Source organism: Dipodomys ordii, unplaced genomic scaffold, assembly GCF_000151885.1.
Source record: "Dipodomys ordii isolate 6190 unplaced genomic scaffold, Dord_2.0 Scaffold218, whole genome shotgun sequence".
Taxonomy (NCBI): Eukaryota; Metazoa; Chordata; class Mammalia; order Rodentia; family Heteromyidae; genus Dipodomys; species Dipodomys ordii.
This window is the reverse complement of record NW_012267434.1, coordinates 359644-371769: the sequence shown is the minus strand read 5'-3', so window position 1 is coordinate 371769 and position 12126 is coordinate 359644. Positions and strand designations below refer to the sequence as shown.

The 12126-nt window shown below is 44.4% G+C and overlaps 1 protein-coding gene across 1 annotated transcript in view; it reads left to right on the top strand.

Annotated features, from left to right (window-relative positions):
- The first annotated feature begins 7406 nt into the window (after positions 1-7406).
- The window catches only part of Tep1 (telomerase-associated protein 1), a 60346-nt gene continuing 55626 nt past the window's right edge, over positions 7407-12126 (top strand). The window contains exons 1-2 of the mRNA XM_013035710.1: positions 7407-7487; positions 10861-11355. Of these exons, the coding sequence (XP_012891164.1) occupies positions 10885-11355 (471 nt within the window). The 5' untranslated portion in view covers positions 7407-7487; positions 10861-10884. The remainder of the gene's footprint in view (positions 7488-10860; positions 11356-12126) is intronic.

The window sequence follows — 12126 nt, the reverse complement described above, 5'->3', positions numbered from 1 at the left end:
TTCTTTTTGCTTATGTGGTGCTGAGGAATCGAACTCAGGGCCTCAGGCATGCAAGGCAAGCGCTCTACCACTGAGCCACCTTCCCAGCCCCTATATTTCAGTGTTTTTGAGACAGTGTCTCACTATACTACCTAGGCTAACTTTGAACTTTTGAACCCCCTAAATGCTGAGATTGCAGGTGTGTACCACTATGTCTGTCTCTTTTTTTTTTTTGGTTGGTTGTGGGGACTGACTCTGGGCCTGGGCCCTGTCCCTCAGCTCTTCAGCTCAAGGCTAGCACGCTACCACTTGAGCCATAGCCCCACTTCCAGCTTTTTCTGCTTATGTGGTGCTGAGGAGTCGAATCCAGGGCCTCATGCATGCAAGGCAAGCACTGTACCACTGAGCTACCTTCCCAGCCCCTATGTCTGTCTCTTTCTGAGTTTTTTGTTTGGTTTTTATTTCTTGACTCTTTTCTCCTTTTTTTTTTTTGTCTGTCATGGGGCTTGAACTCTGGACCTGGGCACTGTCTCTCAGCTCTTCAAATCAAGGCTAGAGCTCTACCACTTGAGCCACAGCACCATTTCTGGTTTTCTGATGATTTATTGGAGATAAGAGTCTTATGGACGTTCTTGCCCTCGCTGGCTTTGAACCATGATCCTCAAATCTCAGCCTCCTGAGTAGCTAGGAGCCACCAGTGCCCAGGGCTCCTTATTTTTTCACACAGTTACTAATTACCTAACATATGCCTGGCACTATAAAAAAAAAAAAAGCATCAAGATAAGAAGGCCAGAGAATCTCTGATCAGAGGACAGACTTGTGAGCTCATAAAAGTGTAATAATGGTTGACTTACAAGCATGGATGAAGTCCTATGAGAGCCAAGAGGATGGATGAATGATCTCTGTCCAGAGAAGTTTCTGTTAGGAAAAGCACCATCAAGTGGGTAGAGTTTGAAAGAATGCCTAGAAACCCATCTGTGTTTATCCAGCAAGAAGAAGGCTCCAAGGTCAAGTTCTGTATCGGTAGAGGAACACACACACACACACACCAGTTAGAGAAGGAAAAGTACATTCTATCTCGTGGACTTTTTTTTTTTTTTGTCAGTTGCGGGGCTTGAACTCGGCCTGGGCACTGTCCTTCAGCTCTTCAGCTCAAGGCGAGCGCTCTACCACTTGAGCTACAGCGCCACTTCCGGAAAAGTACATTCTAGACAGAAAAAAAAGGCTATGCTTTGCCTTGTTTCTCCACAGCAAAGTAGGTATTCCAGAGATTCTAAAGACAATTCTGTTGCCAGCCTTATCCCTTCAAAAGACAGTGGTTCTCCCATAATTTTATGTTTCCTGGCTCCACAGCTCCCTTACATCTTTCCCCTCTGTCTTTCCATTTATGCCCCCTAGGAAGTTGTTGGGATATAAGAGTGTTTGTTATTACTATTATTTGTTAAGGTTTTCCTGTTCCTAGGGGTAGTTACAGAGCCTTTCTTGCACCTTTCTTTATTCTGACCTCAGAAGTACTTGCCAAGACTGGCTGACTTACACTTGTAAGCCTAGCTACTTAGTAACTAAGATCTGAAGGACTGGCTTGAAGTTAACTCCAGGAAGAAAAGATCAATAGATACCATCTCAAAATTACCATAGAAGACAAGGGCAAGAGTTATGATTCATTGGTGGGTACTAGATTTCTAAGTGATCTCAAACCCCTGTAATGCCAAAAAAAAAAAGAAAAAAAAGAAAGAAAGAAAAAAGAAATACTTAACAAGTATTTGTTAATTTATTTTTAAAATATCATTACTTTGTTAAGGTTTTTCATATATCTCTGTTTATTATAGACAAAGAATATAGTTGAAAATGAGTAAGGATAAGTAGGATGTATAAAAGAAAAAAATTGTATAAGAGAGGTAAGAGGAAAATTGGAAGAGTTGAACTTTTCTGTCTTTGCTTTATGAGTTGTATCTATAGATTGAGTTATATAAATGCATCAGTTAATAAATTCTGTGTCCTAGTTTCTCTACTATAAGAAACTTAAAATAAAATGCTGGCTGTGGTTCACACCTATAATCCTAGCTGCCTAGAAGGCTGAGGTCTGAAGAATGTGGTTCAAAGCTAGCCCAAGTAAACAAATCCCTGAGACTCTTATTTCTAATTAGCCAGCAAAAAGCCAGGATTGGAAGTGTGGTTCAAATATAGTAGAGTGCCAGATTAGAGCAGAAAATGCTAAGGGACAGAACCCAGGCTCTGAGTTCAAACTGCAGTACCAGCACAAAAATGAGCAAACAAATTAATTTGGCTTCAGTCTCCTCTATTATTACTAAAGCCATCTTCCCTCCATTGTTGCTATGACCTGCTTCTCATGAACTATAACCATCTATGGAAATCCTCATTTTCCTCTCTTATCTTGAACAAATAGCTTAAGAGCCAGCTCTTACACTAAAGATGTCCCCTGGCTCTAGAGGTGGCACCTTCCTCAAAGTGGGCCTTTTCTGTGTAAGGTTTGCCAAGACTGCCGTGTGGTTCGGGCAGAAAAGTTTATTGGTGGGGGAGAGCAACCTGCTGGCCCACACTAGATAGAGGAGAGAGATAAAAGTAAAAGGGGGGAAAAAGAGGAAGAGAGAGAATTTGTGGTTGAGAGGGATTATATAGGGAAAGGCGAGGAGGAGGTTGATCACAGGAGATGCGGAAATGATCTCAGAGCCCCAGAGCCTGGGGAACCTCTCACTATCTGAAGGAGATGTGATGGTGTGGTTCAGAAAGTGACCTCAGTGGGCTGGGAAGGTTGCTCAGTGGTATAGTGCTTGCCTTACATGCCTTAGCCCTGGGTTGCATTCCTCAGCACCACATAAGCAGAAAAAGCCAGAAGTGGCGCAATGGCTCAAGTGGTAGAGTACTAGCCTTGAGCTAAAGAGCTGAGGGACAGCGCCCAGGCCTAGAGTTCAGGCCCCACAACCAAGGTTGGGGGGGAATTACCTCAGCCGATGAGAAAATGATCTGAGTCTGGGATGACTCACAGTCAGGTGATTATTGGTTTCAGGCAGGTGATGTCTTTTTTTTTTTTTTTGATCGGTTGTAGGGCTTGAACTCTGGGCTTGGGCGGTGTCCCTGTGCTCTTCTGATCCAGGCTAGCAGTCTACTGCTTGAGCAGTTTTCTAGTGGTTTATTGGAGATAAGAGTCTCACAGACTTTCCTGCCTGGGCTGGCTTTGAACCTCAATCCTCAGATCTCAATCTCCTGAGTAGCTAGGATTACAGGCGTGAGCCATGGCGCCTGGCTTAGGTGGGGCTTAAATTCAAGGCCTGGTTGCTGTCCCTGAGCTGCTTTTCCTCAAGGCTAGCATTCTACCACTTGAGCCACAGCACCATTTCTGGCTTTTTCTGTTTATGTGGCACCGATGAATCAACTTAGGACTTCATGCATGCCAGGCAAGCACTCTACCACAAAGCCACATTCCCAGCCCTCCATGCTTTATTCTTTTTTTTTTTTTTAATTGGTCATGGGGCTTGAACTCTGGACCTGGGTGCTATCTGTGAGCTCCTCAGCTCAAGGTTAATGCTTTACCACTTGAGTCACAGCACCACTTCTAATTTTCTGGTGGTTAATTGGAGATAAGAGTGTCACAGACTTTCCTGCCCAGGCTGGCTTTAAACTGCAATACTCAGATCTCTGCCTCCTGAGTAGCTAGGATTACAGGCATGAGCCACTGGCGCCTGGCTCCATGCTTCATTCTTAAGACTAGACACCATTCTCAGGTAAGATGATAATATCTGGGAAAAAAAAAGACTGCTTCCTGAGACATAATTACTGATCTCTTTTCCCCCAGAGACCATAAAGTGGACTTGAAGACTTTATTGAGATTATATGTGAACTTAATTTTACAGTACATAAAAGTGAATGTTTCTTTTTTTAAATTTTCTTTCTTTCTTTCCTTCTTTCTTTCTTTCTTTCTTTCTTTCTTTCTTTCTTTCTTTCTTTCTTTCTTTCTTTCTTTCTGTCAGTCGTGGGGCCTGAGCTCTAGGCCTGGGTGCTGTCCCTCAGCTCTTCAGCTCAAGGCTAGCACTCTACCACTTGAGCCATAGCCCCACTTCCAGCTTTTTCTGCTTATGTGGTCCTGAGGAATCGAAGCCAGGGCCTCATGCATACAAGGCAAGCACTCTGCCACTGAGCTACCTTCCCAGCCCCATGAATGTTTCTTAATGTGTTAACAAAAAATTTTAAATGAAGTTGGCCATACTTATACAGAAACATTCACTGTAAATCTAAAAGTAGTTATTCAAGTAACTACATTAAATTTAAAAAAAAACAACAGGTAAAATCAAGAAGGCTTTTCTGTCCCCCAAAATCTCACTTCCTTAGCTTCTTATCAAAGGTTTGTCCTTCCCAGTACAAAGTCTATCTGTTCCTGAGAATTGCTGGGGATCCCTCCCTCACTTCACATAGTTTATACTTTGTTACTTAGTCTGATAGAGCATTTCTTATCTGCCTTGTAATTTTGTGACTTCTTGTGTCCTCTGTGATACTGTAAATACTTGAGAAGGAGGCATTGAAATAACCTCAGAGTTGAGAAGTCCGTGGAGGCATGGTTAAAGATGACAAAGGAGTTTGTTGGCTGGTCAGGAACTGTCCTATTCAGGACTTCAGGGTCTCAAAACAAAGAGCAGCCCTAACCCTAGTAGGGCAGGGTTTATAAAGGCAAAAGCCACATACAGGTGGTGAGGCAGTTTCACAAGCAAGCAAGCTGATTCACAGAAGCTAAATTTGCTTAAGCAATTTTTGTAAATAATTTCATGAGGTCACATCCTGGAGCCATTTGTTGGGAGGGCATTTCTGAAGCTGTCACTGGAGAGTCAACAGTTGTGATCGGGACTCTAGGGACAGCATTCTGCTGATTCAACTGGAGGCTACAGATATGTGAAGTTTTGGGTGGGTGGTTAGAACTAGTCTGATCACTTGATTTGAGGGACAGGGCTGAGGGCCTAGGATGGAGGTTGCTGGGCCAGAATGGCTTTCCTTTAAGCTAAATCTAAAACTGGGTTCTTATAGTATGTTTTATTCATTTTACACAAATATTCATCTCTTGCATTTGATAGTTCACTAGCATATGCTTATTGAATCAAAGTAAAAGACAATGGGTCTATAAGAAAACAGGCCAGAAGTGAGCCATCTTATTTATATTTAGTTATTTACTTATTTATTTAATGTGTATGTCAGTGTTGGGACTTGAATTTAGAGTCTCATGCTCATCTTAGTTTTTTTCTCTCAAGGCTGGCTCTCTACCACTTGAGCCACACCTCCACATCCAGATTTTTGGTGGTTAATGGCAGATAAAAATCTAATGGTAAGCCAGGAATGTGGCTTAGTGATACAGTGTTTTCTTAGTATGCAGGAGGCACTGAGTTCGAGTCCCCAGTACCACATAATAAAATTTAAAAAAAACACAAAAAAGCAGGGGCTGGAAGGTGGCTCAGTGGTAGAGTGCTTGCCTTGCATGCATGAGGCCCTGGGTTCGATTCCTCAGCACCACATAAGCAGAAAAAGCCAGAAGTGGTGCTATGGCTCAAGTAGTAGAGCGCTAGCCTTGAGCTGAAGAGCTGAGGGACAGCAATCAGGCCCAGAGTTCAGGCCCCACAACCTACAAAAAACAAAAAAACCAAACAACAACAACAACAAAAACCAGTAAGAATCTAATGGACTTTCTTGCCCAGACTGGCTTCAAACCCTGATCCTCAGATTTGAGAGTCCTGAGTAGCTAGGATTACAGGCATGAATCACCAGGACCAGCTAAAGTGAGCAATTTTAATATGGCTCTTCCCAAAAGGACTTCAAATGAGTGAGGAGATGCCACTTCTTGGTCTCAGACCTAGGTCAGCTTAGATACTATTTAATGAGTACTCAATGTGTATTGTGGCTCCCAATAATCAGGGGTGCAGGCTATATATGAAGAAAAGTGAGTAGTCCTCTGAGAACTTGTAAATAAGGAAAACAAGATATGCTATGAGAATTCAGTGAATTTAGCACAGTCAGAAATGACTGCTGGAATAGTTACTTGTTTGGGAAAAGTCCCGATTGAATTAACAATTATAATCTGAAGAAAGGTTACTTCAACTATAGGGACTGGCAATGTTGGCAATATGCATTTAGCTCTGCCCAAAGGGGGTTAAAGCTGATTTGGCTCATTTGTGACCTCTGTAAGATTTGCCCAGGGTTGTTCAAGCCCTGACCTTCCCACCTCTTTCATTAGTCTCCACCCAGTACCTGTGTCACCTAGGTAACTGGCACACCTGGAGGCAGTCACCTTCCCCTCCTCAGAGATCACATCCTGGCTGACCCGGGGTGACCTCCAGGGTCCCAGGCCCCTGAGGTTACATCCACATCCAATGGTGCCACACTGTACTGTCCACATCTTCTCCCCCCATCTTTTCCCTAGTGAAGGCCCAGCAAGACAGCCGTCTGGCCCTTTCAGCCTGTACACCTCTACCATGCATGGTAGGAAAGCAGTTTTGTAATAAAACTTCCCTTCCTGCCTGAATACTGAGTGGTGTTCTCTTCATTGACTACCTAATTAAACCTACTTATTTAATTTACCTTCTTACCAGCTATTCTAAGAAAAATAGTTAATCTGGACCCTTCAAAATCCAGCTTAGATATTTTGTAGAGTTCATCCTGGGACTGTGTGAGTCAGAATCTAGACATTGGGTCAAATTTAATATATATCTATTTCCAGGGTAGCAGGTGCATTTCTTCCTAAACTTGTCAATTAAAAATGACAGGCGCCAGTGGCTCACGCCTGTAATCATCCTAGCTACTTAGGAGGGTGAGATCTGAGGATCACGGCTCAAAGCCAGCCTATGCAGGAAAGTCCGTGAGACTCTTATCTCAGGGACCACCACAAAACTGGAAGTGACACTGTGGTTCAAGTGGTAGAGAGCTTGCCTTGAGCTGAAGAGCGCAGGGACAGCGCCCAGGCCGAGTTCAAGCCCCATGACCGACATAAAAGAAAGAAAGAAACAATAAAGATAGGTAGCAAACATGACTTTTTTCAAGAAATTGAATTCAGAGATATAAAAGGAGAAACGTAGTCTTTACCTGATATATGTAACTATAACCCCTGGGTACGTCACCTCTAAAATCACAATAAAAATTAAAAAGTTTTTTTTAAAGGAGGATGAGTGAAAACTAGCTGAGGAGGGGAGTTGGGTGGAATGAAAACCTTGAGGGACAGGAGAAAAAGACGAGCAGGGAAGGAAAAGGATACGCGTAGAAAAACTAACCGAACCCAGTAACTAGGGCCTAAACAGAGCTGCGAACGTCCTCTAGGCGCTCCTTCGAGGCCCCGGCCCGGCCCGGCTCCGCCCCGCCTCGCCCAGGCCCGGCTCCGCCCCGGCCCTTCGGTGCTGGGGAAGTCGGGTGCGGGAGTAGGGCTTCCATTTGGTGACTCGTCCTGTACCTGCCGCTGATTTTCCGCGGGCCCCAGGCGCTGCGGGAGGTCGGAGCAGGTGAAACGAGTGAGCCGGCAGGTCTGGGCGCTGCCCTCGGGAGCTGGGAACTGGTGGGGAGGACTAGGAGCAGCCAGCGAGCGACTAGGGGACCCGGGGCCCGCGGGGTGGGGCGCATCCGCGGATTTCTCCCGCTGCTCTGGTCACTCAGGGCCGGTGGTGTGTGAATGGGAAAGAGAAAGGAAGTCCAGTTACTTCCCTGACTGGGGCCTCCTGGGGAGGAGAGGAGCTGTCGCAGACAGCTGCTGTGTGGGCCTTCCTACGCGGAGACTCAGGGTGTTTAACTGGCCTGCAGGTTCTTAGGTAGGAGACAAGGTGCCTAAGATACCCCAGGTCCAGAATACTGCCTGAAGGGTGGTCAGAAGAAAAAGAGGGGTGTGAGCAGAGCATTTACATACACTCCTGGGGAAGTGTGGGACACTAATCCGCGGGGGAAGGCCCTGAACACGAGGGAGGGCTTTCACCTTTCAGTTCCAAGAGAGCTGACTCTCTCTACACAAACTCCAGGGCGGAAAAAGTTTACATGACTTTATTTTTCTATTACTCTTTGATTTGAAACCCCTGTCTTTTCCCCTCTTCCGTCTTTTCTCTTCCCTCTCTGCTTGTATAGGGCTTGAAGTCAGGCTTCACACTCATTTGGCTTTTTTGTTTGTTTTTGCCAGCCGGGCCTTGAACTCAGGGCCTGGAGCACTGTTCTTGAGCTTCTTTTGCTTAAGGATAATACTCTACCACTTGAGCCACAGCCTCACTTCCGGCTTTTTCAGTTTATGTGGTACTGAGGAATTGAATCCAGGGCTTCATGCATGCCAGGCAAGCTCTCTACCACAAAGCCACATTCCCAGCCTTCATTTGGCTTTTTTTTTTTCTTTAAGTTTTTATCACTTTCTAGTTAATGAAGATAAGTTGTGTGATTCTTTTTCTTGTGAATTATGAAAGTTTTGTTTTTGTGACCTAATTAAACAGTTTTTTGTTTTTGTTTTCTTAGTGCCATTGTATAAAGTGTTCCTAGGGCTTGAACTCAGGTCCTCGACACAGTTGCTGAAGTTTTTGCTCAAGGCTATGTACTGATCTACCAGTTGAACCACATCTCCAGCTTTTTGCTGGTGAATTGGAGATAAGAATGGTACAGACTTTCCTGTCCCAGCCTGCTTCAAACCTGTAATCCTCAGATCTCAGCCTCCTGAATAGAATTACAGGCATGAGCCACTAGTGCCTGGCAAAAAGTTAATTTTAAAATTTAAGTTTTATTATTTTTAAGTAGTTATACAAGGGGTCACTATTCAACATGTCTGTTTATGAGTACAATACATTTGATCAATATCACTCCTTAGTCATTTTTTCCCATCCCTCCCAAATGCACCTATCACCTCAATTTTCCTAATTTCATGTGATATGCTTTAAATATAATGTCACTCCCCATCCTCACACACTTGGCCTTTTTGATAAAGGCTGACATTCTACCACTTGAGCCACAGTTCATATTGTGCTTTTTGCTGGTTAATTGGAAATAGTCGCTAGAATCTGTCCTGGTTATCTTCAAATGAGATCTTCAAGTTTAACCTTCTGAGTAGCTAGGATTATGTGAGCTACAAGCCTCTGGCACCTTCTCTTTCTTTAGGGAAAAAAATTGATATTCCTTTTTTGGTGGGAGTGGGTGGGGGTGGGGGTAATAAGGGGGTGGTTTCTGGCCCTGGAGTTTGAACTCAGGGCCTGATCACTGTCCCTTAACTTTTCTCAAGGTTAAGGTTAGCAGTCTACTACTTCAGACACAGCTCTACTTCTGGCCTTTTTTTTTTTGTCCGTCATGGGGCTTGAACTCTGGGCCTGGGTGCTATCTCTCAGCTCTTCAGCTCAAGGCTAGCACTCTACCACCTGAGCCACAGCACTACTTCCAGATTTCTGGTGGTTTATTGGAGATAAGAGTTTCATGCCCAGGCTGATTTTGAACTGTCATCCTCAGATCTCAGCCTTCTGAGTAGCTAAGATTACAGGCATGAGCCACTGGCACCTGGCCTTTTTTATTTTTTAATAGTTAATTAGAGATAAGAATCTCATGCACTTTCCTTTACCACTGGCTTCAAACTTCAATCCTCAGATCTAAGTATTCTGAGTAGCTAGGATTATAGTTGTGAGCCACTGGCACCCAGCTCTTGCTTCTTGTAGCTTTTTCTCCACAGATTGGCACTGTACCATTTGCGACACATCTCTTGTTCCAGCATTCTGCTAGTTAGTTGGAGATAAGAGTCGCATAGATTTTCTTGTCCAGGCTAGCTTTGAACTGGAATCCTCAGATCTCAGCCTCCTGAGTAGCTAGGATTACTGGTGCCTGGCTAGCAAACATTATTATTATTATTATTTTGGTCGGTCATGGGGCTTGAACTCTGGGCTGGGGCAATGTCCCTGCGCTCTTCAGCCCAAGGCGAGTGCTCTACCACTTGAGCCACAGCACCACTTCTGGTTTTCTAGTGGTTTATTGGAGATAAGAGTCTCACAGACTTTCCTGCCCAGGCTGGCTTTGAATCACGATCCTCAGATCTCAGCCTCCTGAGTAACTAGGATTACAGGCATGAGCCACGGTGCCCAGCTACAAACTTATTTTTTATTTTGATAAACAGTGATATGAAAGGTGGCTGGGGTAGATATCAGGGCAGCTCCTTAGTCAGATCTGAATACAGTGTCAATAATCACAAGTAGATTATAAGGTTTCAACAAAAGTGGCAGGAGGAATGGCAGTAGATCTGAGAGGCAGGGAGGGAGTAGTAGCCATGTAAGGTGTGTACACTTCTAACCCCATCTCTGGGTATGCAGGCAGAAGAATCATGAAGTCCTGGGCTCTAGAGGGTATCTTGTTGCCCAAACAAAACAAAAAGATTTGGTAGTTTACTGGATAATAACAGAATGCCTTCCCTTTCTGGACCCCTTATTATATTTAAGTGTCAGGCACTGGTTCCAAGTGTACATATTTTTCCCCTAATTCCTATAGGTCTTTTTGTAAGGTTGGTAGATAAGAAAGCAGAGCCACAGAGTTAAAATAAGTTGTCCGAGGTCTCATGGTAGAGAAACCAGAATTCAAAGTCAAGTTTGTCATAGTCTGTTTTTACATTTGTTTTGTTTTACTTTGTTTTAGTGCCAGTAATAGGACTTGAACTCAGGGTCTGAATACTATCCCTAGACTAGTACTGTACCACTGAATCTGAAGGTCCACTTCTGGCTTTTGGTGTTTAATTGGAGATAGAGTTTTATGTTCTTTCTTGCCCAGGCTGGCATTGAAGTACCATCCTCAGATCTCAGTCACCTGAGTTGCTAGGATTATAGGTATGAGCCATGGGCTCCCAGCTTAAATAAATAAACTTCTTTAGATGGCAAGTTCTCATCTATTTCTCTTTCTTTCTAGGTGTATACTAGTTGGGCTTCAGCCATGGAGAAATTCTATGGGCATACATCTGCCCGCTCACATATTCTCTCCTTGGAGAATCGTTGCCTGGCCATGCTTCCTGATTTACAGCCCCTGAAGAAACCACATATGTCTGCCCACTCAGACATCCTCTCCTTGGAGAACCGGTGCATGGTTCAAATTCCTGACCTGAAGACCATGAAACAATCTAACAGGCATTTGTCTGTCCACTCAGATATCCTCTCCTTGGAGAATCAGTGCCTGGTTACCCTCCCCACTGTAAAGAGCATCTTGTCTGCCAGCCCCTTGCTCCAGTGCCTTCAGACATCTCAAACGTTGCAAGCTAATTTATACAGTTTGAATACCCACAACTACCTGTTCTCTGAGCCACCAAGCAGGACAGTTCAGTATCTCTCCGAGGGACTAGACCTTCCTACTTGTCCCAAGACTCTGAAATCCATCTCTACTACAAAAAGATTTCAGGAAACAACTTTGGTAATGGTTCCATACACTCATCTGGACTCCAGCCTTGTCTGTTATATACTCTTGTCACTAGCTTAATGCCTCTACTTCTCTCTGTAGTATTCTGTATTTGGTACTGTTTCTCCTCAGTTTTTTCTGAGGTGCTTTCCCTATCCCCCATTGCTGATTTCATTAGCATCCCTGTTTCAAAGATTCTGGACCAAGCTGGGCACTGGTGGCTCACACCTGTAATTCTAGCTTTACCACTTGAGCCACAGACCCATTTCTGTCTTTTTTTGTTAATTGGAGATAAGAACATCACAGAGTTTCCTGACCAGGCTGGCTTTAAACTGTAATCCTCAGATCTCAGCCTTTTAATTTTTTTTGGGGGGGGGGTCCGGTCGTGGGGCCTGAACTCTGGGCCTAGGCACTGTCCCTCAGCTCTTCAGCTCAAGGCTCGCGCTCTACCACTTGAGCCATAGCGCCACTTCCGGCTTTTTTCTTATGTGGTGCTGAGCAATCGAACCCAGGGCCTCAAGCATGCAAGGCAAGTGCTCTACCACTGAGCCACCTTCCCAGCCCCAGATCTCAGCCTTTTGAGTAGCTAGGATTGCAGGCATGAGCCATCAGTGCTTGGCTCTAAAAATATCTTTAAATCATTAAGGAGGAGCATGAGGGATCTCAGGCTCCCAGGCTGTGAGAGCAGTAAGGAAATGGAAGAGGAAGGAAGATCATGAAGCATCTAGTTAAAGGCACAGTAGAAGGTTTGTATAGGGTAGAAGAAAAAGGAGGAGGAGGTGGAGG